Source organism: Moschus berezovskii, chromosome 12 (genome assembly GCF_049115385.1).
Source record: "Moschus berezovskii isolate FMDL1 chromosome 12, NW_MosBer_1.0, whole genome shotgun sequence".
In the NCBI taxonomy this organism is placed as follows: Eukaryota; Metazoa; Chordata; class Mammalia; order Artiodactyla; family Moschidae; genus Moschus; species Moschus berezovskii.
The window spans coordinates 1589753-1616734 of NC_142471.1; the positions used below are offsets into that span (position 1 = coordinate 1589753).

General features: G+C 40.6%; 1 protein-coding gene across 1 annotated transcript in view; it reads left to right on the top strand.

Moving 5' to 3' along the window:
* The window catches only part of NUP133 (nucleoporin 133), a 60276-nt gene extending 39598 nt beyond the window's left edge, over positions 1–20678 (top strand). Inside the window, exons 18-26 of the mRNA XM_055425843.2 lie at positions 203–454; positions 1091–1224; positions 3686–3844; positions 4450–4585; positions 7218–7336; positions 8739–8819; positions 9708–9772; positions 11407–11495; positions 19940–20678. Of these exons, the coding sequence (XP_055281818.1) occupies positions 203–454; positions 1091–1224; positions 3686–3844; positions 4450–4585; positions 7218–7336; positions 8739–8819; positions 9708–9772; positions 11407–11495; positions 19940–20076 (1172 nt within the window). The 3' untranslated portion in view covers positions 20077–20678. The remainder of the gene's footprint in view (positions 1–202; positions 455–1090; positions 1225–3685; positions 3845–4449; positions 4586–7217; positions 7337–8738; positions 8820–9707; positions 9773–11406; positions 11496–19939) is intronic.
* The last annotated feature ends 6304 nt before the right edge of the window (positions 20679–26982 follow it).

Here is a 26982-nt window from a genome sequence, read left to right on the forward strand (position 1 = left end):
GAGAAGGAAGAAGAGGCAGACTTTGCCGAGGCCATCTCCATAGAGAAGATGGTTTTGAGCAGTACATAGACAAGTGTCTACTGACTCCCTGTTTGATTTCTTTTTCCATCAAAGGTGACAGGATGTAATTCTTAGGCAGTTGGTCTTCCCTGTAGCCATTATGGAACCCTTACTTGTCCTATTATTTTGTGTGATTTCACAGCAACCAGCGGTCCTGCTGGCATCCGAACAGCAATAGTGCGGCAGCATAGGACTGTCCTGAAGATGGTTTATCCTCAGGCAGACAGCAACCTCCGAAATGTTCTAACAGAGCAGTTAGTAGCACTGATTGATGGCTTCCTGGATGGTTATGTTTCTCAGCTCAAGTCTGTGGACAAATCCAGTGATCAAGAAAGATATAGCAATCTGGAAATGGAATACCTACAGAAAAGATCAGATCTTTTATCTCCGCTTCGTAAGTTCATATTTAATAGTGAGGACTGTGGGTCTTTGAGTCTACAGAACGAATTGAGGAGTCAGATCATTCTGGCAACATTGTTAACCCAGTTGTAGCTCAGAACTTAAGTGACACTTCATATGTATGTCTTTCTGTGTTCATCTGTTCAGCCTTATTGTCATTACTTACCTGGTAAAAGTATCCTAGATAATGCTGAAGATGATTTACAAAAGAATAAATTATCAGCGTGTGGAGACTGCCCTCAAAGAACTTGTTTCCGTCTGAGACCTTCATAGGAATGGCTAGGCCACCGGGCAGAGCAGGCAAGGGCCGTTCGAGGGTGTGGATGGGTGATGAGACTGCAGCAGAGTTCATGGCCAGACTGTCATAGCCAAGATTCAGAAGAGGAGCTTGTCTTGCTACGTGAAAGAGGGGAGTAGCATCTTAGGTGGGCAGTGATGAAGGAAGGGCTGAATATACATCTTTAATGAGCTTATATGGATTATGAAACTATGCCAATAACTAGAAAGGTTTCCATTCATTGCTTTTAGTATGTAATAGGAATAAAGGCAAAATTTCAAGGAATATTATTTTTTATCACGTATTAAGTTTTCACTAACAGGATTTTTTTCCCATCTGTTCTCATTCCCACAGTCACACTAGGCCAGTACCCATGGGCTGCTTCATTGGCAGAAAAGTACTGTGACTTTGATATCTTGGTACAAATGTGTGAGCAGACTGACAACCAGACCAGACTACAGCGCTACATGACCCAGTTTGCTGATCAGGTAATGAACACAGGGGTGTAGGCAGTGGATCCTGTCATAAGGCTTTACCATTTTACGTCTTACTTAGGTTTTGGGGTTTTTTTTAATATGTGTAATTTTATTTATTTTTGGTTGCACTGGGTCTTCGTTGCTGCATGCAGGCTTTCTCCAGCTGCGGTGAGTGGGAGCTACTCTTGGTTGCAGCCTGTGGTGTCTCCTTGCAGTGGCTTCTGTTGTCGCAGAGCACAGACCCTAGGCACACGGGCTTCAGTAGTTGCAGGTTTTGGGCCCTAGAGCACAGGCTCAGTTGTGACGCTTGGGCTTAGTTGATTCATGGCATGTGGAATCTTCACAAATGAGGGATCGAACCCATATCCCCTGCATTGGCAGGCAGATTCTCATCCATAGTACCACCAGGGAAGTTCTTACTTGGAGTTTTTGGAAACTGATGCAGTCTTTTTGCAGTTTCAGTTCAGTTCAGTCGCTCAGTCGTGTCCGACTCTCCGCCACCCCACGAATCACAGCACGCCAGGCCTCCCTGTCCATCACCAACTCCCGGAGTTCACTCAAACTCATGTCCACAGAGTCAGTGATGCCATCCAGCCATCTCATTCTCTGTCGTCCCCTTCTCCTCCCGCCCCCAACCTTTCCCAGCATCAGAGTCTTTTCCAGTGAGTCAACTCGTCGCATGAGGTGGCCAAAGTATTGGAGTTTCAGCTTTAGCATCAGTCCTTCCAATGAACACCCAGGATTGATCTCCTTACTGGATACTAATTTGTACATTATGTTTCTTTGTAAATTGTCAGACAGTTTTTTATATATAAATATTACAGAAGGATTCTTTGACCTTTGAAAAATATGTCGAGACTTTTATTTCTATGTTTATATTTTCAAAGCACTTAGGTATAGTAGTATTGGTAGAGTTCCACAGTTTGAATGGAAGATGTTGGAAGCATAGGATGCTGCTGTTAAGAGAGCTCAGCTTCCCATTTACCTAAAACTCTTGTTTTCCTTCTTTGACATCATGTTTCCTTTTTTTTTTAATGCCTAATTTTTTTTTAAAGTTCCCATTATGACACTATCTATGTAAATTTAAGTTGTTCCTTAAAGCCAGTTTATTTAGCCAGTTGATCTTTATGTAAAAACTGATTTTTTATAAACATAACACTGTATAAAATTCAGGAAACCACCATAAAGAAAAAAGAAGATCATAATTCTTCTTTAGAAGAATTCATTCATAATTCTACCACCAGAGAGAACTCTTTTTTAAACATTTGGTTTATTGTCTTTTTAATCTATGAAGCATGTTTTATTAACTGCTTATTTCACTTAATATATAAGAGACATTTGTCTATATCATTGAATATCACACAACCACATTTTTAATGGTGTTATGGTATTTCATGGACTGGATATACCTTATTTGATCAGTACCTGATTTCTGGACCTGACTTATCTTGTTTTTCATAATAGTGCTAAAGTATGTACTTTGTGCTTATCGTAATTTTTATTCTTTTTAAGGATTCTTATTCTCTGTTGACATTTTCCATGCATTCTACTTTGTTTCTTTTTTTAAAAAAATTTGTTTACTAGTTAAAGTCCTTTTGTGCTGATTCCATAGTTTTCTGCTTCCTAAGTTGTATTTTGGACTTTGTGTGTGTTAATCATAAAGATGGAAATCAGCACTGGTTTTTCTCCCCTGGAAGGCAGATAAAAATGAAAGGCAGATCACTCAATTCATCAAGAAGAGAGGTAGGCCAGGGCTTAATTGCTGCTTCTGTTACATTCATTCATCCAATGAATTAATTTGTTTCAAATATCTAATGGGACTGGTGGTTCCTTGCAGAATTCCCCCTTTTGTGGAAACATCTCGTAAGTAATGTGTGAGCCTGCAGGACACTTGTCTTCCTTTCCAGCCCAACCTTACTCTACTGCAGTATCCAGCAAATGTCCTGGGCATTTGGAGCCTCGCTAAATTCTGATTTATCATGCCAGCCATATGAATGCATGGCACACGGTTCTACCCTGGAATCTTTCACCCTGGAAGGATGGAGTCCCAGCAGTGTCCAGTAGACCTTCCTGGTGATGAGATCTTGCTCATATGTGCTGTCCAAAATGTGAGTCTCCGGCCACAGATGGCCTTTTGAGTACTTGAAATGTGACTGATGTCTCTGAGGAACTGATTTTTACATTTTAGATTAAGTTTAAACAGCTCCATGTGAGCAGTGACTACCATATTGGACAGAACACATTTAGATTCTGGGTGACGTTGAGCAAGATCCCCATTCTGAATCTGAATGTCCTCCTTTGTCAAGTGAAGTCATTTGAGGACCCTAAAATTAGGAACTTGGTATTTAAAAACAGGATTTCCATGCTGGAGTCTAACACTTTTGGGAAAAAAACTTACTATATTTTCATCAGAAAGGTATTTTTTGAAACTGTATTGCTAAATATTCTTGGATTCTTGCTTTGTTCTTTACAGAGTTTTTCAGACTTTCTCTTCCGTTGGTATCTGGAGAAAGGGAAGCGAGGCAGATTGTTATCCCAGCCCATTTCTCAGCATGGACAGTTGGCGAGTTTTTTACAGGCTCATCAACATCTCAGCTGGTTACACGAGATTAACGGCCAAGAATTAGAAAAGGTAAGGTTTCGGCTGTATGGATCAGATTTAGGCAATTTTTTATTTAGCTAGTTTGTTTTTTTTGTAGTTAAATATTACAGATTTTTTAAAAATGTGTATCTTTCTCACATAATTTGATAAAAGTATTTTTCATTTATGTTGGTATTGCCATTACTTGTTATATCTCAGTTAAAAGAAATGAAGCCTATTGTAATTTGACTGTATTTACAATAAAATAAAGCACAAAAACTTCAACACATAAATAACAGTCATTGGCCGTTTTTTGTAATGATTATTTTCTTATAATAGAAATGTTCAAATTATCAGTAAAAACATTAAATAAATTCAAGTTTCTCCTTGACAAGGTGTTGTCGTGAATATATAAGTATTATAGAGCAAACGTTTTATACATGTTTCTTTTCCCAGTGACTAGTGTGAGTGGCTGATATTGTGTAATTACTCTCAAAGTATGCTGCTTATCTGTTTTAAGTTTTGCTAATAGTGACTTGATCTTTCATTGCTATAGCTTGAGGTGGGGAAACCAAGTTTGGGTTTTACTTAATCATTATTTTAACTTGGATTAATACCGAGGATTTTACCACAATTTTCATATTTTGTTATTGTAGGCTCATGCAACACTTCTGGGTTTGGCAAATAGGGAAACTCGTTACTTTGCAAAGAAAAAAACCCTTCTTGGCTTGAGTAAATTGGCTGCATTAGCTTCAGACTTTTCAGAAGATACACTGCAAGAAAAAATTGAAGGTAAAAGGCAGTATTTGAACAAGAAGATGTACAAGTCAGTCATGCTGTCAGTGTAATCGTAGAATGCATTCCTGTTATCAGTTAATGGGATCCTTTAGAGACAGGAGCCATCCCCTTTCTATTCAGTGTTCTTAGACAATTACTCAGTTATATAATTAGAGTTCTCTTTTTATAGAAAAGTAATTTGTGCTTTAAATAAGAATTCCTGAAGAATAAATTCAAATGATTTGGACAGAGTACTCTGATTACACCCTTAGCAAATCATATGTTAGGAACAAACTACCATGCCAAGAAACATGACATTTATTCAGTGGGTTTGCTGTAGGTGGTGGTAATTCTGAAGCTCTTGATTTCAGAATTCAAAAATTGTTGATGTCATAGTAGTGAAACTATTCTGTTTCACATTCTGTATATTGTAGACTGAGAAAATGATTGAGAATATTATTTTTGAGAAGCAAAGGGAATGGAGGTATAAATATAGAAGGAAGTTGAGGAAGAACCCTATATTATTGCGTTTGAATTGCATGTATCACATGGAGTCATGGTTGTTTTCTAAATGTATTTCTTGGCTGTCCCCTGAAAAGTCCTAAGAGCAGTATCACCCCTGAGAGTATGAATATACCTAATTCCATACTTTGGGGAGGTGTCTCAGCCGTGTGGTTCTGGGTGAAGTATATGTAAATAGAGGTATTGGCGACAGGAGTAGTCTATCTGGGATCTAGATTCGCATTCCACTGCTGTCACTTTCTTCCTCCAAGGAGTAGATGTAGTGGAAGGAATCTGGACAGAAATTAGACCGATCTTGTTTCACATGTGTTTTCCAACTGACTAGCCTCGTGACCTGGAAAAAAAGTGAAAGTTGCTCAGTTGTGTCGACTCTGCGCATGGAATTCACCAGGCCAGAGTACTGGAGTGGGTAGCTGTTCCCTTCTCCAGGGGATCTTCCCAACCCAGGGATTGAACCCAGGTCTCCCGCATTGCAGGCAGATTCTTTCCCAACTGAGCTGTGGGGGAAGCCCATAGTAGTGACCCAGGGTACACTACAAAATGCGTAGTTCTAACAGTCAGAGACACTGGGTGTTCCTTGAGAAAAATGTTTTACTTTTTGTAAAATTGAGTACTCAAATCATAGGATTAGCATTTAACTTTTATTATTGAAATTATTTTTCACTGTCTTTTATTTTTAAATGCTAATGGTGCCTGTTGTTCTAGAGAAGTGTGTATATGTTTTGCAAGGCTGGTTGGTAGTCTGCAGGGGCAACCATATTTTAACCTGGCCGTCAGAGACAGAGCATGTTAATCAAAATATTAAAAATTTTTTTTAAATTTATTTTTATTATTTTTGTCTGTGCTGGGTCTTTGTTGCTGCATGCAAGCTTCCTTGAGTTGCAATGAGTGGGAGCTACTCTCTGATTGTGGTGTCCAAGCTCCTCATTATGGAAGCTTCTCTTGTAGGGCTCGGGCTCTAGGGTATGCAGGTTCTAGCAGTCGTGGTGCATGGGCCCAGCTGCCCTGCAGCATGTGGAATCCTGGACCAAGGATCAAGCCCATGTCCCCTGCGTTAACAGGTGGACTCCCAACCCTTGGACCAGCAGGGAAGTCCCCCGTCAAAACATTTTAACATGAGGTTTTGCTTCTGGTTTTCCCCCTTACATCTGGTTATTGTTTTGCATTTGATCGCTTCTTCTTGGCTTTCGCTTTCTTAGTACAATGAGAATATTTTCAGGCCTCAGTAATTTCCTGCAGGCTATTATCACATTATGTCTAATTGAAGGAAATAGATATTTAAAAGGTAACTTTATATTGGTTATATAAAAATTTCCTTATGGAAATTTATAAAGTATAGAAAAATATCAAGAAAATAATAATATAATGCCACTACCCTAGAGATGACTACTGTTACTTTTTTCTGTATCCTTCCAGTGTGTTTTCTTAGGTATGGAAATTGCACAAAACAATTCCATTTAGTTTTTGCAAGATTGGGATCATGTGGAATGATGCTAGTATTTAAATGAGCATATCTGTGCTTTAGTCATTCCATTTTGCTGTAACTGCTGTTAGCAAACAGTTCTCAGCCCTTTTTCCCTGCAACCCAGCTTGTTCTCATGGGTGAAGCCAGGTCACGATGGTTTATGCAGACCCAGAGCCTCTGTCACCTCATCATATGGAGATTAATAACCATTGCTGGGTAATAGGATTGGTGCACAGTCCTCTGGGTGTTGTTCTCCTGGAAAGTTCTCATCATGTCCTTTACTGAACAAGATTATACGAGACACTCTCATAAGGCAGAAAGAAGTACTTTACAGAGTGACCTTAAAACAGACTGGGACACTTCAGATTTGGGGGACTTCTGTCTTTGAAATTGCCATCTTCTCTACAGTCGCTTCGATCAGGTTTGTTTTCTTAGCTCTTTTCTCCCTGATATTTCTGGTTGTGGGACAACCACATGGATAAGACCATGAGTATTTATAACATAGTTAGGAATCAAGAATAAGCAGAATTAATAACATTCTCAAATCACTGAATAGTGATGGGATTACCTTCAGAGCTGTTCCTTTTTCTTTTTAAATTTATATTTGTTGATGACAGAGCAAAAGTGAATGTTCATACTTCTCCCTGCGTTGTCTTCTAGAAATGGCTGAGCAAGAGCGCTTTCTGCTGCACCAGGAGACCCTGCCTGAACAGCTGCTAGCTGAGAAACAGCTGAGTCTCAGTGCCATGCCTGTACTGACCGCATCGCAACTCATTGGCGTGTGTGCTTTTCACATCCCTACACCGTCTTAGTCTCAGAACAACCTGTGTTTCCTTGGCCCCTTAGTACAGTTTCTCAGAGTGGACACCTTTCCATTTCCTATTTTCCTGGTCACTATCCTCAGGAGTCAGGTGTCAGAGCTGCTTAGGAGCAGGATGCCAGTTAGCAGAAAGCAGAGGATCAGCCTCTGCCCCCAGTAGCTCTCTGTCTGTTCTTCAAGATGCTTATCTAGGTGACCAGAAGAAATTACTTCCACTGTGCTTTTCTAGTACAAGACAAATATGTATGAAGAGATATAGTTCAGGTTCTTTAAAAAGAAAGATGATTTTAGGAACTGGATTTGCACAGCCTGTAAGTGCCATCCTCATCATTCCTCTGCAACTTAGCAGGTTCCTGAGGACATAGCTAGATTAGGAGCTGCAGCCCAGTATAAGGCAGTTTTATTGTGTACAGTTACACCCTTAATTCTGCTTCTCTCTTTTCCTTTCAAGAAAGTATTTCAAATGTAAGAACAATGTCTTATAGTCACCTTGAGTTTACCCTAATTATGTTACTAAGAAAGCAAGCAATTCAAAAACTTTGGTATTTTAGCCATTATTAGTATTAATAACAGATTTCCTATTGAGCTCACACTGAGCTCACACCAGCTTCTCCTCATAGAGCATATCTAATTTAAAAACCTGAGGAACTGTTGTCTATAAGACCATTGTTTTATATACTGGTAAGATGGAAAAAGTTTTACCAACTTTGATACATTATCAATTTTAATGCTGCATTCCAATTTCAAATATATTGACATTGGGGAAGAAAGGAGGTTCAGAAACAAATAAAATATTGTTGACAAGTGTTGTAACACAATGACAAGTGGATAGGTTTTTTTCTGAAATAGTTTGAATATTGTCTTCGCTGTTAAAGGATTTTATGCAGTATTTTAAAAAGAAGTGTTATTAATAGGACATTTATGATGTGTTACAGGACATTTATGATTATATAGTTAGCTGTGATCTAACCAACCAGGAATAACCATTGGTAACATACTGGTGTGTTTTGTCTTTTAAGTAAACTATAGACCAACTGCATGCTTTCTCATCAGTCTCAATGTTTAAAAAACTATTAAATGAGAACATTTCAAAAGCATTATAGCCAACTTTAAAAATGCAAAAGCAATTTACTGATATTTTAAAGCTATATATACAACAACTTATACAAGTTAATTACTAAATGAACATAGGTGCATTTTAAAAGACAGTTTGTTTGAGGTAGATGGAGTTTAACTTCCAAATGTGCCACTGTTCTTTGCTTTAAAGATACCTGTAAATGTGGTAACTTCTCTGTGAATCTCTCTAGTCTTGTTTATAGGATAACTTACAGTAATTCTCCCTTTGTTTTAACTTTCTACAGCTGTATATCTGTGAAGAAAACAGAAGAGCTAATGAGTATGATTTCAAGAAGGCTTTGGACTTGCTGGAATATATTGATGAGGTATGTAAAGTCACTTGATAATCTCAGGTAAGGATCACAATTTGTGTATAGTTTTCTGAAGAACTGAGTACATGTTGAAAATGTCTTAATTTTAAAAGACTACCTGGTTCAGCTACCTGTAACCCTTGGAGTACATAAAAGTCTTTAGAAAAGCTGTCAAAAGAGCTCACCTCCTGATAATTCTCACACATTTCCAAGTATCTTTTTCTCTGCAAAAATAAAAATTGCATTTCAAGGTCCTGACAGAGTTTTTCTCTTTTATTTAATGAGTCATTGTTAGTTTCTCAAACTGATAGGCTGCTTTGTCAATTTATTCTTCATAGTACTCACCCTAAGAGAAGTTGTTTCTCAGCCTGCTTTGAAAAAAAAGATTGTAATGATGATTTTATAGGGTAAATAGTCAGCCCTGCAACTGAGAATAGTTTGGTAGATTATAAAGACATAATATGTTGATTTTTATGGTACTTTGTTTAAAATCTTGACACTCTAATGCTTCCTGATAAAATCAAGTTATCTCTGAATAATCGGAAACAATTTCACATGAAATTATTGATAGTCTTACTCTTCTGAGTAAGACTATCAACATTAACATCTTACAGAAAGGGAAATTTGCTAGGCTCTTCTGTCCATGGAATTCTTCAGGCAAGAATAGTGGAGTGAGTAGCCGTTCCCTTCTCCCAGGGATCTTCCTGACCCAGGAATCGAACTGGGGTCTCCTGAATTTCAGGCAGTTGTTTACCAGCTGAGCTACTGGTCAGGGGAACTCTTAAAATTATAAAGTAAAGCTTAATAATATTTATATAGTATTAGGAGCTGACATAACTAAAATTAAAAATGTATTTTTTAAAATCAGGACTTAATGAGGATTTTTTTTCTTTTGCTGTGAAGGAGGAAGATGTAAATATCAATGATCTAAAACTGGAAATCCTTTGCAAAGCTCTTCAGAGAGATAAGTAAGTTCCCATAGTGTGAATCTAAGACATGATTTTGGGAAAGGACTCTTCAGGAAGATTATGATACTATACATCAAAATCATTTTGTAACCTAATTGTATTGTAACATATATTATGAAAATGTTAATAGTTTCATTAGCAATCCTAATTTTTTTTATTCAGTAATTAAGGAATTGCTTAAGGATTTAGGACCACTGGAGTAATGAGTCTCTACTTTTGATTTTAAATTTTGTACTGTCAATTTGCACAGAAATATATATGTTCCTTGTTTTTTCAGAAGTTGGCCTAGTTCTTCATAGGAAGACTTGAGGCTACTTTTTTTTTTTAATAAGAGATTACTACAGTTTGAGAATCAATATTGTCTTCTAAGTTACTGAGACCTCTTTTTCACTGTAATCTCCCTGCAGAGAAGGATTTCTATCCACTGGAATGGTGGTGTTGATTCATAAGCAAAGAGAGACTGAGAATAATCAGTTGTAGAGTTGGATTTTTCCCTGGGAAAGAATTTTTTTTTTAATTTTGCCACACTGCATCGGATACAGCATCTTAGTTCTCCAATCAGGACTCAAACTGCTCCCTGCAGTGAAAGTGCGGAATTTTAACTACTGGACCACCAGGGGAAGTCCATACTTTTTTTAAAAAAATGTTTGGCCCAGAAAAGAATGTTAAAGAGAGCATGACTTTAGTCATAAAGGCCTTCTCTACTCAATTTTCCTTAATGTGGCTTTGAGAAATTGCAGTGGAACTATTTTTACTAAAGCATTTCTTCCTGTGATCACTCATAGATAGTTTAAATTGTTGTCAGATATGGTTTTGGAGGTCATCCTCTGAAGCATCTAGCTCTGCCTGTTGGGTTCTCCTTCCCAGTTGTAAAAAGCATACTATGTCATTTGACTGGAATTCCTTGTCTTAGCTTCAAAGTATGAGGGATGTAGCCACTGATTACTACAGAGCGTGGTTCTGTGGGTTTGTATTTCAGTAGCAGATAATCTCAACCAGATAAAGAAAATTTAGGTTACATCAGACACTGGTTGCCATTTTATGAAAAACAGAATATATTATAATATATTTAAACTACGTTTAAACTATTGCCTGTGCTCTGAAAGGTCATACTTTGGGGTCATCACTAGGTTTGTTACTTACTTACAAAATTTTCTGGGGAAAAATACCTTACTACTTGGTTTGGACATTAAATACCTGCTACCTGGCTGTAGCATCTTACATCTAATATAGACACTCTGGGTATATCTAATTTGAAGCTCCTTTATTTAAGCAATTTTCAATAGTGTCACAAAATTCAAGATTCTTTACCCGCTGTTGTTGCTGTTGTTGTTAAGTCGCTAACTTGTGTCTGACTCTTTTGCAACCCCATGGACTGTAGCTCACCAAGCCCCTCTGTCCATGGGATTTCCCAGGCAAGAATCTTGGACTGGGTGGCCACTTCCTTCTCCAGAGCATCTTACTAACCCAGGGACTGAACCAAAGTATCCTGCACTGGAGGCAGATTCTTTACCTCTAAGCCACCAGGGAAGCCCACTACAAATATCAAAACAAATCCACAACAGCAAGCAAGTCATTTATTTCAGATTATGGCCCTGGTTTCATTCTCTCCTCACAGTGGTTTTGTTTTCTAGCTGGTCCAGTTCGGATGGTAACGATGATCCAATTGAAGTATCTAAAGACAGTATATTTGTGAAAATCTTACAGAAACTTTTAAAAGATGGTAAGTGGTTGATTAATATTGGAAATTACAGTGTCACTCCTTGGTTTGAAGTCTTAGAATAATGGAGATTTGCTCAGGTATCAAATACCAGAAGTCTTAGAATAATGGAGATTTGCCCAGGTATCAAATACCAGAAGGTTAAAATTAAATGGTATTGTACTTAGATTTGTTTAAAATAAAGGGAGGGAGCTGTGTCATGGTGGAGTTGCCATCTGCTTGGCCAGTAAACTTTTGTGAAGCTTGAACATCTGAAATGCAATTTTTTTGGTGTGTCCCATACTAAACTGGCCTTACCATGCTTGAGAACAAACCACAGAATATTCTCCCAATTCATTTTGGATATTAAAATTAACTTTAAGGACAAAAGGAAACAAGAAAGGAGTATGTTTTGTATATGTTTTGTACCGGAGAGAGAGAACAAACTTCTATTTCCTGATCAAGATCCAAATAAATAAAGAGGCTTTTATGGTTAACTGTTTGTTATGAAGGGAGATGAAGTAGAGCACACTTAACTTTTACTTCCTTTCATATAACTAATATATGGAGAATGTTAGACTAGAGGTGAGAAATTTTGTGCATTTTATATACGAAGGTGTGATCACTCACACTCACCTAGAGCTGGACATCCTGGAATGTGAAGTCAGGTGGGCATAGGAAGCATCACTACAAACAAAGCTAGAGGAGGCGATGGAATTCCAGTTGAGCTATTTCAAATCATAAAAGATGATGCTGTGAAAGTGCTGCACTCAATATGTCAGCAAATTTGGAAAGCTCAGCAGTGGCCACAGGACTGGAAAAGGTCAGCTTTCATTCCAATCCCAAATTGCACTCATCTCACACACTAGTAAAGTAATGCTCAAAATTCTCCAAGCCAGGCTTCAGCAATAACCAGACCACCTGACCTGCCTCTTGAGAAACCTGTATGCAGGTCAGGAAGCAACAGTGAGAACGGGACATGGAACAACAGACTGGTTCCAAACAGGAAAAGGAGTATATCAAGGCTGTATATTGTCACCCTGCTTATTTAACGTATATGCAGAGTACATCATGAGAAATGCTGGGCTGGTGAAGCACAAGCTGGAATCAAGATTGCCGGGAGAAATATCAATAACCTCAGATATGTAGATGACAACACCCTTATGGCAGAAAGTGAAGAGGAACTAAAGAGCCTCTTGATGAAAGTGAAAGCAGAGAGTGAAAAAGTTGGCTTAAAGCTCAACATTCAGAAAACGAAGATCATGGCATCTGGTCCCATCACTTCATGGGAAATAGATGGGGAAACAGTGGAAACAGTGTCAGACTTTATTTTTCTGGGCTCCAAAATCACTGTGGATACTGACTGCAGCCATGAAATTAAAAGACGCTTGCTCCTTGGAAGGAAAGTTATGACCAACCTAGACAGCATATTAAAAAGCAAAGACATTACTTTGTCAACAAAGGTCCGTCAGGAAGGCTGTGGTTTTTCCAGTCATCATGTATGGATGTAAGAGTTGGGATATAAAGAAACCTGATCGCCGAAGAATTGATGCTTTTGAACTGGTGTTGGAGAAGACTCTTGAGAGTCCCTTGGACTACAAGGAGATCCAACCAGTCTATCCTGAAGGAGGTGAGTCCTGGGTGTTCATTGGAAGGACTGATGCTGAAGCTGAAACTCCAGTACTTTGGCCGCCTGATGCGGAGAGCTGACTCATTTGAAAAGACCCTGATGCTGGGAAAGATTGAGGGCAGGAGGAGAAGGGGATGACAGAGAATGAGATGGCTGGAGGGCATCACTGACTCAATGGACATGGGTTTGGATGGACTCCGGCAGTTGGTGATGGACAGGGAGGCCTGGTGTGCTGCGGTTCATGGGGTTGCAAAGAGTCGGACACGACTGAGCGACTGAACTGAATACATGAGCACAAGTATAGCTCATTTATTATAGAATTATCAAAACAGATGATGTTAAATCTGGGCAATGTGCAAAATAGGCTAACCTAGTATTTGCCAATCTTTTAAGATACAAGGACACTCTTTAAAACCACCTGGAAAAAAGTACACACTGACAGAAACTATTGTAAACTCAGCAGCCCTTGTAAATGGATGGGAATTTTATTCATGATGCTGACATTTGCATACAGTTGGAAATGTTCCATACCTATGTCTGCAGGACACATTATTTGATCTGCATAAGACATGTGCAGCCCAGTGCCTGGTACATAGTAGTCACTCATTAAACTTTTGTTCTTAGAAAGGCTAGAATTATTTTACAGATTCACGTTTACAGCTCTTCTGTAGTAGATTCCACTCTGCGGTCCTCTGCTTGAGAATCCCTGGTTTAACTGAAATGACGAGGGCCTCAGAGGGGAACTGAGGCGCTCACCACACCAGCCAGCATGTGAGTGAGGTGAAGGAGCAGCAATCTCTTGGTGCTCACATGCTACAAGTTTGACTCTGCATAGAACTCTTGACCTCAGTGCTGACCTGGAGGTTTGTTTATGAAAAATAGACTCTTGACTACCACACATTGACAGTAGGTTTAATGACACTTTTATTTTCAAAGATGAATAAATAACACAAAGGCAGTTAAGCCATTTCATTGTCAAAAAATAAAAAATTTAAATTAAATAATGGAGATAACAAAATAAAATATCTTTTGCTTAAAAATACTTGAAATTCAGACTGTTAAAATATATCTCCTAGGCTTTCTCCTTTCTATATTTGGAATTGAAGAAGTAACTGGATATGGTTGATTTCTTTGTGCTGTTGAAGTGATTCATTTGGATCCAAATCTGATGCTTTCCATGAAGTTAGTTCTTGCAAAGGTGCCACTGAACCGAATTGTGGCTAATTAAGTATATGGTACTATTTAAAGTTCACCTTGCAGTTTTTGCTGTCTTTAGATTATATATCATAGATGGAAAATGAATAGAAACCTATAATTTTACAAAAAGGATTATTAAGTTTTGACCAAAGGACAAAAACAATTGGAAACTATTATATGTATTGTATAATGATATAATATATATTTATAATGTTATATATATATAAAACACAATACCATGCTGAAGGCATTTATCTTTGGAATCTTTTTAATAATATGACTTCCATATTATTTACATTTAAAGAGTAAATGTTTTTAAAGGGCAGATTCTGGAGGTAGATATAGATAGCTTCCATTATATTTCATAGACTTGGGCAGCCTAACAATTATTTCAGCTTGTGGGATGAATTTAGCCTGTCAATATATTTAAGTTACCCACCTGGAGCTTTTCAGTTTTTATGTTTTGTTTTTAATATTTATATGCTTCCTTAATATGCTTTTCAGTTTTAAAGTATATTATAGTGAGTGAAGTCACTCAGTCATGTCCGACTCTTTGCCACCCTATGGACCCGGCCAGGCTGCTCCATCCATGGGATTTTCCAGGCAAGAGTACTGGTGTAGGTTGCCATAGAGGGGGGAAAAAAAAAATGCATGTTATTGCATGGAATTTAACATTTTTCTCCTAATTAGTCTCTGGCATTTAATAATTGAGAAGAGCTCTTACAAAAGTCTTTGTTTTCTATGAGAGAACAGAAAGAGAAATTAAGGAAACAATTCCATTCACCATTGCAACAAAAAGAATAAAATACTTAGGAATAAATCTACCTAAAGAAACAAAAGACCTATATATAGAAAACTATAAAACACTGATGAAAGAAATAAAAGATGGTACAAATAGATGGAGAAATATACCATTTCATGGATGGGAAGAATCAATATAGTGAAAATGAGTATACTACCAGAAGCAATCTATAGGTTCAAGGCAATCCCTGTCAAGCTACCAATGGTATTTTTCAGAAAACTAGAACAAATAATTTCACAATTTGTATGGAAATAAAACCTCGAATAGCCAAAGCAGTCTTGAAAAAGAAAAATGGAACTGGAGGAATCAACCTACCTGACTTCAGGCTATACTACAAAGCTACAGTCATCAAGTCAGTATGGTACTGTCACAAAGTCAGAAATATAGATCAATGGAACAAAATAGAAAGCGCAGAGATAAATCCACACACCTATGGACAATTTATCTTTGACAAAGGAGGCAAAAATATTCAATGGAGAAAAGACAGTCTCTTTAACAAGTGGTGCTGGGAAAACTGGTCAACCACTTGTAAAAGAATGAAACTAGAGCACTCGCTAACACCATACACAAAAATAAACTCAAAATGGATTAAAGATCTAAACGTCAGACCAGAAACTATAAAACTCCAGAGGAAAACATAGGCAAAACACTCTCTGACATAAATCACAGCAGGATCCTCCATGACCCACCTCACAGAGGAATGGAAATAAAAGCAAAAATAAGCAAATGGGACCTAATTAAACTTAAAAGCTTCTGCACAACAAAGGAAACTATATGCAAGGTGAAAAGACAGCCTGCAGAATGGGAGAAAATAGTAGCAAATGAAGCAACTGACAAAGAATTAATCTCAAAAATATACAAGCAACTCCTACAGCTCAATTCCAGAAAAATAAATGACCCAATCTAAAAATGGGCCAAAGAACTAAACAGACATTTCTCCAAAGAAGACATACAGACGGCTAACAAATACATGAAAAGATGCTCAACATCACTCATTATCAGAGAAATGCAAATCAAAACCACAATGAGGTACCTACATTTCGCACTGGTCAGAATGGCAGCTATCAAAAAGTCTACCAACAATAAATGCTGGAGAGCGTGTGGAGAAAAGGGAACCCTCTTACACTGTTGGTGGGAATGCAAACTAGTACAGCCACTATGGAGAACAGTGTGGAGATTCCTTTAAAAACTGGAAATAGAACTGCCATCCGTTCAGTTCAGTTCAGTTGCTCAGTCGTGTCCAACTCTCTGCAACCCCATGAGTCACAGCACGCCAGGCCTCCCTGTCCATCACCAACTCCCGGAGTTCACTCAAACTCATGTCCACAGAGTCGGTGATGCCATCCAGCCATCTCATTCTCTGTCATCCCCGTCTCCTCCCACCCCCAATCCTTCCTAGCATCAGACTCTTTTCCAGTGAGTCAACTCGTCGCATGAGGAGGCCAAAGTATTGGAGTTTCAGCTTCAGCATCAGTCCTTCCAATGAACACCCAGGAATGGACTGGTTGGATCTCCTTGCAGTCCAAGGGAATCACAAGAGTCTTCTCCAGCACCACAGTTCAAAAGCAGCAATTCTTCGGCGATCAGCTTTCTTCACAGTCCAACTCTCACATCCATACATGACCACGGGAAAAACCATAGCCTTGACTAGATGGACCTTGGTTGGCAAAGTAATGTCTCTGCTTTTTAATATGCTATCTAGGTTGGTCATAACTTTCCTTCCAAGGAGTAAGCGTCTTTTAATTTCCTGGCAGCAATCAGCATCTGCAGTCATTTTGGAGCCCCCGAAAATAAAGTCTGACACTGTTTCCACTGTTTCCCCATCTATTTTCCCATGAAGTGATGGGACCAGATGCCATGATCTTCATTTTCTGAATGTTGAGCTTCAAGCCAAACTTTTCACTCTCCTCTTTCACTTTCATCAAGAGGCTTTTTAGTTCCCCTTCACTTTCTGCCATAAGGGTGGTGTCATCTGCATATCTGAGGTTATTGATATTTCTCCCAGCAGTCTTGATTCCAGCTTGTGCTTCTTCCAGCCCAGCGTTCCTCATGATGTACTCTGTATATAAGTTAAATAAGCAGGGTGACAATATACAACCTTGACATACTCCTTTTCCTATTTGGAACCAGTCTGTTGTTCCATGTCCAGTTCTAACTGTTGCTTCCTGACCTGCATATAGGTTTCTCAAGAGGCAGGTCAGGTAGTCAGGGATTCCCATCTCTTTCAGAATGTTCCACAGTTTATTGTGATCCACACAGTCAAAGGCTTTGGCATAGTCAATGAAGCAGAAATAGATGTTTTTCTGGAACTCTCTTGCTTTCTCCATGATCCAGCGGATGTTGGGAATTTGATCTCTGGTGCCTCTGCCTTTTCTAAAACCTGCTTGAACATCTGGAAGTTCACGGTTCACATATTGCTGAAGCCTGGCTTGGAGAATTTTGAGCATGACTTTACTAGCGTGTGAGATGAGTGCAATTGTGCGGTAGTTTGAGCATTCTTTCGCATTGCCTTTCTTTGGGATTGGAATGAAGACTGACCTTTTCCAGTCTTGTGGCCACTGCTGAGTTTTCCAAATTTGCTGGCATATTGAGTGCAGCACTTTCACAGCATCATCCTTAAGGATTTGAAATAGCTCAATTGGAATTCCATCACCTCCACTAGCTTTGTTCGTAGTGATCCTCTCTAAGGCCCACTTGACTTCACATTCCAAGATGCCTGGCTCCAGGTGAGTGATCATGACACTGTGATACGACCCAGCAATCCCTCTGCTGGGCATACACACCGAGGAAACCAGAATTGAAAGAGACACATGTACCCCAATGTTCATCGCAGCACTGTTTATAATAGCCAGGACATGGAAGCAACCTAGATGTCCATCTGCAGGGGAATGGATAAGAAAGTGTGGTACATATACACAATGGAGTATTACTCAGCCATTAAAAAGAATACATCTGAATCAGTTCTAATGAGGTGGGTGAAACTGGAGCCTATTATACAGAGTGAAGTAAGTCAGAAAGAAAAACACCAATATAGTATATTAACGCATATATATGGAATTTAGAAAGATGGTAACGATGACCCTGTATGTGAGACAGCAAAAGAGAGACAGATGTAAAGAGCAGACTTTTGGACTCTGTGGGAGAGGGCGAGGGTGGGACGATTTGAGAGATAGCCCTGAAACATTTTACCATACGTGAAATAGATCGCCAGTCCAGTTCGATGCATGAGACGGTGCCCACGGCTGGTGCACTGGGATGGCCCTGAGGGATGGGATGGGGAGGGAGGTGGGAGGAGGGTTCAGGATGGGGGACACATGTACACCCATGGATGATTCATGTCAATGTATGGCAAAACCAATACAATAATGTAAGTAATTAGCCTCCAATTAAAATAAATAAATTTTTTAAAATGTTTTATGACTTCTCTTAAAAGTCAAAAGTTTTGCTACACTAGACTGAAGTATTAACCTGGTGGCCACCTCCTAGAGCCAATGAACACTTCCCACTTAGAATGGGGTCGTAAGTTTTTAAGAGAATTGATCTTTAGGAAGTTGATATTTTCACAAGTGTAATACTGTTTCGCAGAGAAAAAGTCTTTATTGAAAGTGTGTTGATTGTAATGAATGACATAAATATTGCAGATTAAGTCTCATAACATTTATTATAAGATTTTTATTGTATCATAACTAAGTAGCAAAAATGGTGCAACGTGCTTAGATGATGCTAAAAATAAACAGTATTTGATTTTGAGAAGCTTGTGGTAATGTGACAGGTTATAAAATGTTACCTGATTAATTTAAAATGTTTCTTCCAATTTTATTTATCAAATGAGAAAATTATATATGCTGTTCTGTAACTACACATGTTTATTGGCTTTCCAGCTTCACAGAGGACTGACGAATGCGTGGTTTCCCTCCTTCTAGTCTCAGAGAGAAACTGCCAGTATGTTAGATACTACAGATAGCTTTCATGGCAGTATTCTACTAAATTATTTCCTGAATAGGAGAATGCAGAAAAAATACTTGTTTTCCTTTTTTTTTTTTTTAAGAATTTTTATGTCTTTTCAAAAATAAACCTGAGATATAAAAGGGAGTTGATCAAAATCAAGGAAAATATATATTAGCAAAGGTGACTCTGGAAATTAATTTTAAAAAAATTAAGCAAACCGATCACCCAGGAAAAACACATTAAAAACCAGTTCTCACATAAGCACCTCTGTAGTCAGGCATTGCTGGAGTGGGGAGACCACCTATCCAGGTGAAAGAGTGGGTCTTTGATCTGGGGGACAGGTGAATGTCTGAAAGGCTTTTAAGAAGATATAGTATAACTATGTCTTCCTTGATAACTCAGGATTCCTGTCTTACAGATTTTACAGCTGGTCTATAAGTAGTCTTTCACTGATACCTTCTACTTCTTTTACGGTATAGCTGCTTAGAAGGCTGTTTGCTTGGTCTTGAAATAGTTGTTTTCAAGTTAAACTTAAAACTTCCACACTGAAGGAATGGCTTAAGATATGGAGAAAAATGAAAATATTGCAGGTTGTTTTAAAACTTTAAATGGAGTGGCTGTTTTGATGGCTCTTTTGACCACTAGAGTCAAACATGTAGCCCAAATATGTAGAACAGTCATGTAGCCCCTACTAAGTGAAGAATGTCATATTGTCAGGCCTGTGAGTATGCTTGGCAGATGGAAGGAATTTAGAACAGAGTATTTTCCGATAGAGTGACGTTATATTTTAAATAGAAGCACAGGTGTTTCTATCATCCGTCATCTTAATCCATTTGAGAATTATGTGAAAATTAAAGAAATAAAAAAAGCTTTTTGTGTTTGTATTTTTAGGCATTCAGCTCAGTGAGTACCTACCCGAGGTGAAGGAGCTGCTGCAGGCCGACCAGCTGGGAAGTTTGAAGTCCAACCCTTACTTTGAGTTTGTTTTGAAAGCCAATTATGAATACTATGTCCAAGGACAAATGTGACTTTTTCTAAAAATGGTCGTTTTTCCTGAAAATTTGTATAAGTGTGTCATTATAAAAACTTTAGACCTTAAACATCTAGAAGTTTTTACAGTTTTATAACATTTCTGAGTTTTTTATACTTTATTTGTAAGCTACTACAAAACAGTTGTATGACTGTAGTTTTGGTTTTCAGTTACATGATACTGTTTTTTTCTTCCTCTTTTATATCGAAGTTTATCAGTTGTTTTCATACCTACTACCGTTCGTTTTTCTCTCACTCCATCCAGGGTCCTGGTTCCAGCTGCTTGTATGCAAAGACCACTTCTAGGCCTTAGCTTCTATCACTCTAAAAACAGCAGGATTACACTAAGTCGTCTCTGAAATTGCTGTGACGCTTAGATGTTATGTACTGGAACATGTCTGGCATATTTGTTTTGATTTTGATCAGGGCCGGGAGCAGAATATCTAGTGGGATGAGTGTCACAATTTGCTAACTTACAAAAGAGCACAGAGTGGGGCAATTCAGTGTGAGCTTGGTAACTGTTTACTTCCTTGGGGAAAATGTCAAGTGTTTCTACATAATAATAGAGTATTAATAAAAATATTTTGGTGAATAATGCATATTTATGTGGCCTTCTAGTATCCTTACCTGGGAAATCCCATGGACAGAGGAGCCTGGCGGGCTACAGTCCATAAGGTCGCAAAGCGTCCAACACAGCTTAGCAATTAAACCACCACCACCACAACCTGTTCAGTCAGTTTCATGCATTTCAGAATGATTTACACTGAATTCCAGCTTCACCTCAGTCTGTCTAGCTGATGTAAGGTGTGAAACCTTTATTGGTTTTCTTAATATGCGACTGATTTAACTGAAGAGTAGTTTTTCTCATAGCTTCTTTGTCCTGGCCAATGTCATCGTGCAGTTTTTATCTGTCTTTAAATAAAGATGGAGTTGCTGGCATATTCAGGCTTTGGCCCAGTTGAATACTCACTAAACAACTTGCTGCAGCAGCCGAAAAGGTCAGGAGTTAAGTGTGGTGAAGAGAGTCCGGTTCCTGGCTTTGCAGAGCTCAGCCCTCATGCCGGATCCACTACAGGCTGCAGATGCTGCCTCTGAGCTGCTCACAGTGGTAACCAGAGGGCAGGAAGGGGCCGCCTGGCCTCTGGCTTCTTGTCTGCATTGCCGTGGTGGGGCAGCATGAGGTCAGGGTAAGGAGTGTCCTAACGCCTCTAGGGGAGTTAGGGAGAGAGAGTTGTCAGATGGCATAAAAAGTGGTTGGATTCTTGTGTTAAAGGATGTTGGTTTTAGAGGGACTTTGTTCTTACCCATAAGATCCTGTCATGTGACACTGTGCTCTGGGGACACGGGACCGTGCCACCTCGAGTGCCACAAACCCAGTTACCACATGTGAGGAGAGGCAGTGACGGTGACCCTGGCCCACTGACCACAGTGGGTAAAGTGCTGCTCTCACAGCGTGATGGCTGATTGTCTCATTTTGACAGAGAAAAAGACTCTGCTACCTCTGTCGGTTAGGTTGGGGCTTTAAAAAAAGAAACATTTTAACAGTAATAGCATAATTAAAGCCTAAAGAGATTGAGTAATTTTTTCCTTCTAAAATTTAAAGAATTTTCACAACATAGTCTTCATCAAAAAATAACTGATTCTTTTACAAACTGAGTAGTTGATAATGATAAATTATAAAGGTATTATAAAGGTGAGCATGTTTATTAAGGAGACAGAAACGGTTCTGACTTGGAAAAGGTTTTCTTTGCTCCTGTCTTTGAATGCTACTCAGAAAGTCACAGCTTTTGGCCCCAGTCAAACAATAAGGTTGTGGGTTTGATTGTGAGGAGTGGGCCTTGTGTATTCTCCTGTTTTAGGGATTTGTGCATTCTGAGGGAGATAGATCCTGGGTGTTCATTGGAAGGACTGATGCTAAAGCTGAAACTGCAATACTTTGGCCACCTCATGCGACGAGTTGACTCACTGGAAAAGACTCTGATGCTGGGAAAGGTTGGGGGCGGGAGGAGAAGGGGACGACAGAGAATGAGATGGCTGGATGGCATCGCCGACTCTGTGGACATGAGTTTGAGTGAACTTCAGGAGTTGGTGATGGACAAGGAGGCCTGGCGTGCTGTGATTCATGGGGTCGCGGAGAGTCGGACACGACTGAACGACTGAACTGAATTGAATGTGTCAAAGGTTAAGACAGCATTTGAGAATCACAGCGAGAGACATGCTGGAGTTCTTGGTGAGGGAGAAGGCGACGGATACGCATGCCCTTTGTTTTGGCATTTTGTTTTTGAAGAAAATTTTTTAGAAATTGAATTTTGCTTCTTTTTATCTTTGGGGTCTGAATCATACTTTTCTTGAAGTGTCCATCACCCTCCAAGTACTGGGGGGCTGTCTGGGGGAATCAGGGTGTGTGGCACAGTCCTCCACATAACTCGACCTGGAGGAGAGCCACACTGTGATGACCTTCACCTCTCCCCATGCAAGGGTATATTTGATAACTACAGAAGTATCCGTGTAGATCACCTACCTTTTCCTGGACAGTTTATTCAAGGAATCCTTCTAGAGAAAACAGCTGTCTATATTCTTACGTAAACTTAACTCATTGAATACCAAAGTGTATTTTTTACATAGAATCTTAGGTAATTCTATAAGTTAAAAAATACTGTAGGAAATGTGAAACCTCTCAAAAATGTATGGAGGAAAATAAACCCCTGTAATCCCACTAGCCAGAAATAACTTCAGTTACCATTTTGAAATATATATCCTAGATTGTGCATGTATCACATTTTGTAACCTGTATATTTTGATGTGAGGTATCATGAGCAACCTAGATAGCATATTAAAAAGCAGAGACATTACTTTGCCAACCAAGGTCCGTCTAGTCAAGGCTATGGTTTTTCCAGTGGTCATGTATGGATGTGAGAGTTGGACTGTGAAGAAAGCTGAGTGCTGAAGAATTGATGCTTTTGAACTGTGGTGTTGGAAAAGACTCTTGAGAGTCCCTTAGCAAGGCAATCCATCCAGTCCATCCTGAAGGGAATCAACCCTGAATATTCATTGGAAGGACCAATGTTGAAGCTGAAGCGCCAATACTTTGGCCACCTGATGGGAAGAGCCAACTTATTAAAAAATATCCTAATGCTGGGAAAGATTGAGGGCAGGAGGAGAAGGGACGACAGAGGATGAGATGGTTGAATGGCATCACTGACTCAATGGGCATGAGTTTGGGTAAACTCCGGGAGTTGGTGATGGACAGAGAGGCCTGGTGTGCTATGGTCCGTGGGATTGCAAAGAGACACGACTGAGCGACTAAACTGACTGACTATGAGCATTTCTATGTATCTTTAGTCCAGTATTTCTCAACCTTCTTTTTCATTATCACTCCTCCTAAGGAGACTTTTTAAGACAATTTTCTTTAGTCACTCTGTTCCCTTCACCCCCACCTCCATGAAAATTTATACCACAGGTATATTGTATATCTTTTTTATGTACCACAGACTTTGGAGCCACAAATCATTGTAATATCTAAGATTCTTTTAACCTCCTAAGAACTAACTTTCCCCCCTTCAAGAATGCGTGTCTTCAGTATTCCTCAAGATACATTTTTTTTAAATGACTGCCTGACACTTTACCATATGGCTGTATTATAATTTATTTAACAGATCTCTGTCTCTCTTCTCAACAGTCTTAAAACACTTGGGTTATTGGTCTTGGGTTGGGTTGGTTTATTTATTTATTTTTTACCATGTTAAACAAATACTGGAATAAATCTCTGTACAAAAATCTTTGTGCACTCCAGATATATTTAAAATACATTGACTTTTCCTGAGTGCTTGGTGAACAGTTGTATGGTTTTTAGTGTCCTTTGCTCACCCTTACCACCTCATCCCTCTCAATGCCTCCAAACCCTTCTAGAAGAAAGATATTGTACTGTTGTGTTTTGTGTGTATTCCATGCACTTCCCTAGTTTCAACCTTCAAGTCCGTCTTAAAGAGTAGGTGGCATCCTCCGTTGAGAAGGCTGATTGCCTCTGGAAGCCACCTGCCGCAGGTCACATAGCCCATCAGAGGGACATAGATGTGTGGCTTAGGAGGACAGCGAATTTGGGGTTTTCCTTTACCCACTTGGTTGCTCCCCCCCCCTTTTTTTTTTTTTTTTTTTTTGAGATGACAGAGGATGGCCACATGTGAAGCTGTGACTTCAAAATGTCTTTGGCCCTTCATTGGAGAAGATCCCTTGAGGATCTGTTAAGTTCCAGAACATACCAAGTGTTGGACAAGTTTAGAGGGAGACAGAAGGTAGCCCAACCTCTCCTAGGGAAAGGAGAGTCTTCCAAGCCCCTGCGTGTCCCCAGCAGTATGATATCCAGGACGTGTCTGGCTCATTGACCTTGGTTTTCTTATGTTTAAAGCTAGTGTAACTAGTACCTGTCTCACATACCTCCAGATAGTTATAGGATTAACAGAACAATATGAAAACATACAAAGCATTGTAAAAGTTCATGTCTAAATAGGTCAGAAACCAACAGCACAAGACTGGGATCCTCAAATGCGAGGAGGTGAGGGACGTGGCTGAGGGGATGGGAGCACGTGGGCTGGGCTGTGCCTGCCCCTGCAAACCTAGAAGCAGGAGTTCTCCTCTGAGCATAGCTTGCATGGCTGACCTTTCCAGGGTCACTCTCAAAAGGCTATGCAGGCAGAGACCCACTTACTCAGACACAAGGCACTGGGGTGATCCCCAGAGCGTACATGTATGGAGACTGCCTTCCACCTGCTCCTCGGGCCATTCCTGAGCCAATGAGAGTTCAACCACCCTGCAGTGGCCCTCCAGGACTATTTCAACCAGCCTGACCCATGGCAGAGAGCAGACATGCCAACTGGTGTTCTTAGGGCCCACCTCCCCAGGGTTTGCTGTACCATCAGGTCTCTGCTAGCTTGTGAGTGCTTGATTCATAGCTTTTCATGTGTGTTCAAATTAACAGACCCTGAGCTTACAAAAGCCTGATTCATAACTTTTCATGTGTGTTTGAATCTAATAGATCCTGAGTTTACAAAAACTTGCACTGAGCAAGAGTTTTGAAAAATACAATCTCCTTGCCCTTTAAGATGTCACCAAGTTCTTAGGTATTCAGTAAATGACAGCATACTTCTACCTTCAAGACCAAAATTGAAGCTATTCCCCTTACACTGTAAACAGAGTGCATTTGCCACGTTATTTTTTTGTAGTGTCTCCATGTCACAGTGCCACAGCAGAAGACAAGGTGTTGAAATGTAGTTCTGTCCATTATTCATTCATTCTCTAATTTAAAAAGCTGACTATGAAGGCACGGTGGCTTTATACACACTACAGAGGCCCTGTGCTAACTGCCTAGTTTGTAATTGACTTTGGTCATTTTTAGGAAGGCCTGCAGTAGTGTGCGGCTGGGAAGGAGGGTTTCGTATGTGCTTTTATATCCCTCTTCAAGGACCCACACCTGCCCCAGTTGCCGACTTCCACCACCAAGTTCCTATTTTGGGAACACTTGAGCACACCAGAAAAATGAATGGTTCCATTCTGGCTCACACCACATCACTGATGTACCCGTTAAAGCATCTCCCTGAGTTCACTGCAGAAAACTGTTCCTCCTTGTACCTTCCACAGCAACGTTAGAACAGTTCCCTCCAGGGGAAAACACAGTGAGAAGCACCAACTTAATAACCTCCTCTGACCCCTACTCCACCTTTACCATAAGATCCAAATCCTTCTAGAAAATTAGAAAGACAGATCCCCGTGTATCAGCGGTATAAATAGAACTGCTCAGCAGGCTCTGGTGGACGGTGACTCTCCAAGGTGGATTGGGAATCAGCTGGCCTTGGCTGGGCATCACCCTCTAAATATAACGATGAGTTTGCTCAGCCTTTGCAGAAGGGAAAGGTTTCGCCCATCCTAGAGCGCGATGCCCTTGTCCTCTTTACAGGGAGGAGGGACGGGTGAGGCCTCATCTAGTAAGAGCCACTCTCAGTTTCCACCCTGGGGCTGTGACACTTCCCTTTCCGCCCCAGGACTGGGACGTCGGTGAGCCCCGCCAAGGATGCGGGAGTAGGGTGCTCAGCTCGGCCTGCCATACTCCGGAGCCGGCCAGTTAGTCTCTCAACTTCACTCCCTTCCTGATCTCCCGAGCCCACAGCGCGGCCCCGAGGCGGGCATCCCTGGGGGTCCCGGCTCAGCGCCAGAGGCTGCGGAGACGCTGCGGGGCCCGTCCCGGGAGCCCAGCGCCTCCTCCCGACTCTCCACCCTTTCCTCACGCCGCCAGCTGGCCCGACAGCTGCGCGCCCGCCCGGCCGCCGGTGACCCTCTCCGGTGGGGGTGGGGGCCGACGGGGTCAGCCCTCTGGATTGGGGAGCTCGGGGTGCGGGGAGAGACCGAGTTCGCTGGGAGTCTGGGGAGAGGGATCGCCTGCCTCCCCTGCCCGGGACTCCGGGAGTGAGTGCATCTCCAGTCCTCTTGGCCCCACCACTAGGATACAGAGTCCTCCTCGGTGGAGTCACACTTGAGGAGTTGGGGGGTAAAGAACCCGCAGAAGAAGTGAAATGTGGGCGCACCTTCCCGAGGCTCCGAGAGCACCGAATGGCCGGGGGCGGGGCGGCTGCGGACAGGTGCAGCCGGGCGCAGGCTCGCTGGCGCACCCCGCGCGCTCGGTGACCCTCGCCGCACCCCAGCCCCTCCGCCCGGCAACTGGGCCGGGTCGGGAGGGGCCGACCGGCGGGCAGACTCTCCATATACGGCCCGGCCCGTGTTACCTGGGCCCAGGCCAGACCTCTCCTTCTTTGGTCAGCGCAGGGGACCCGGGCGGGGACCCAGGCCTTGAACCAGTCGGGGGAGGGGGCTCTAGTGCCCGACACCCAAATATGGCTCGAGAAGGGGAGCGACAT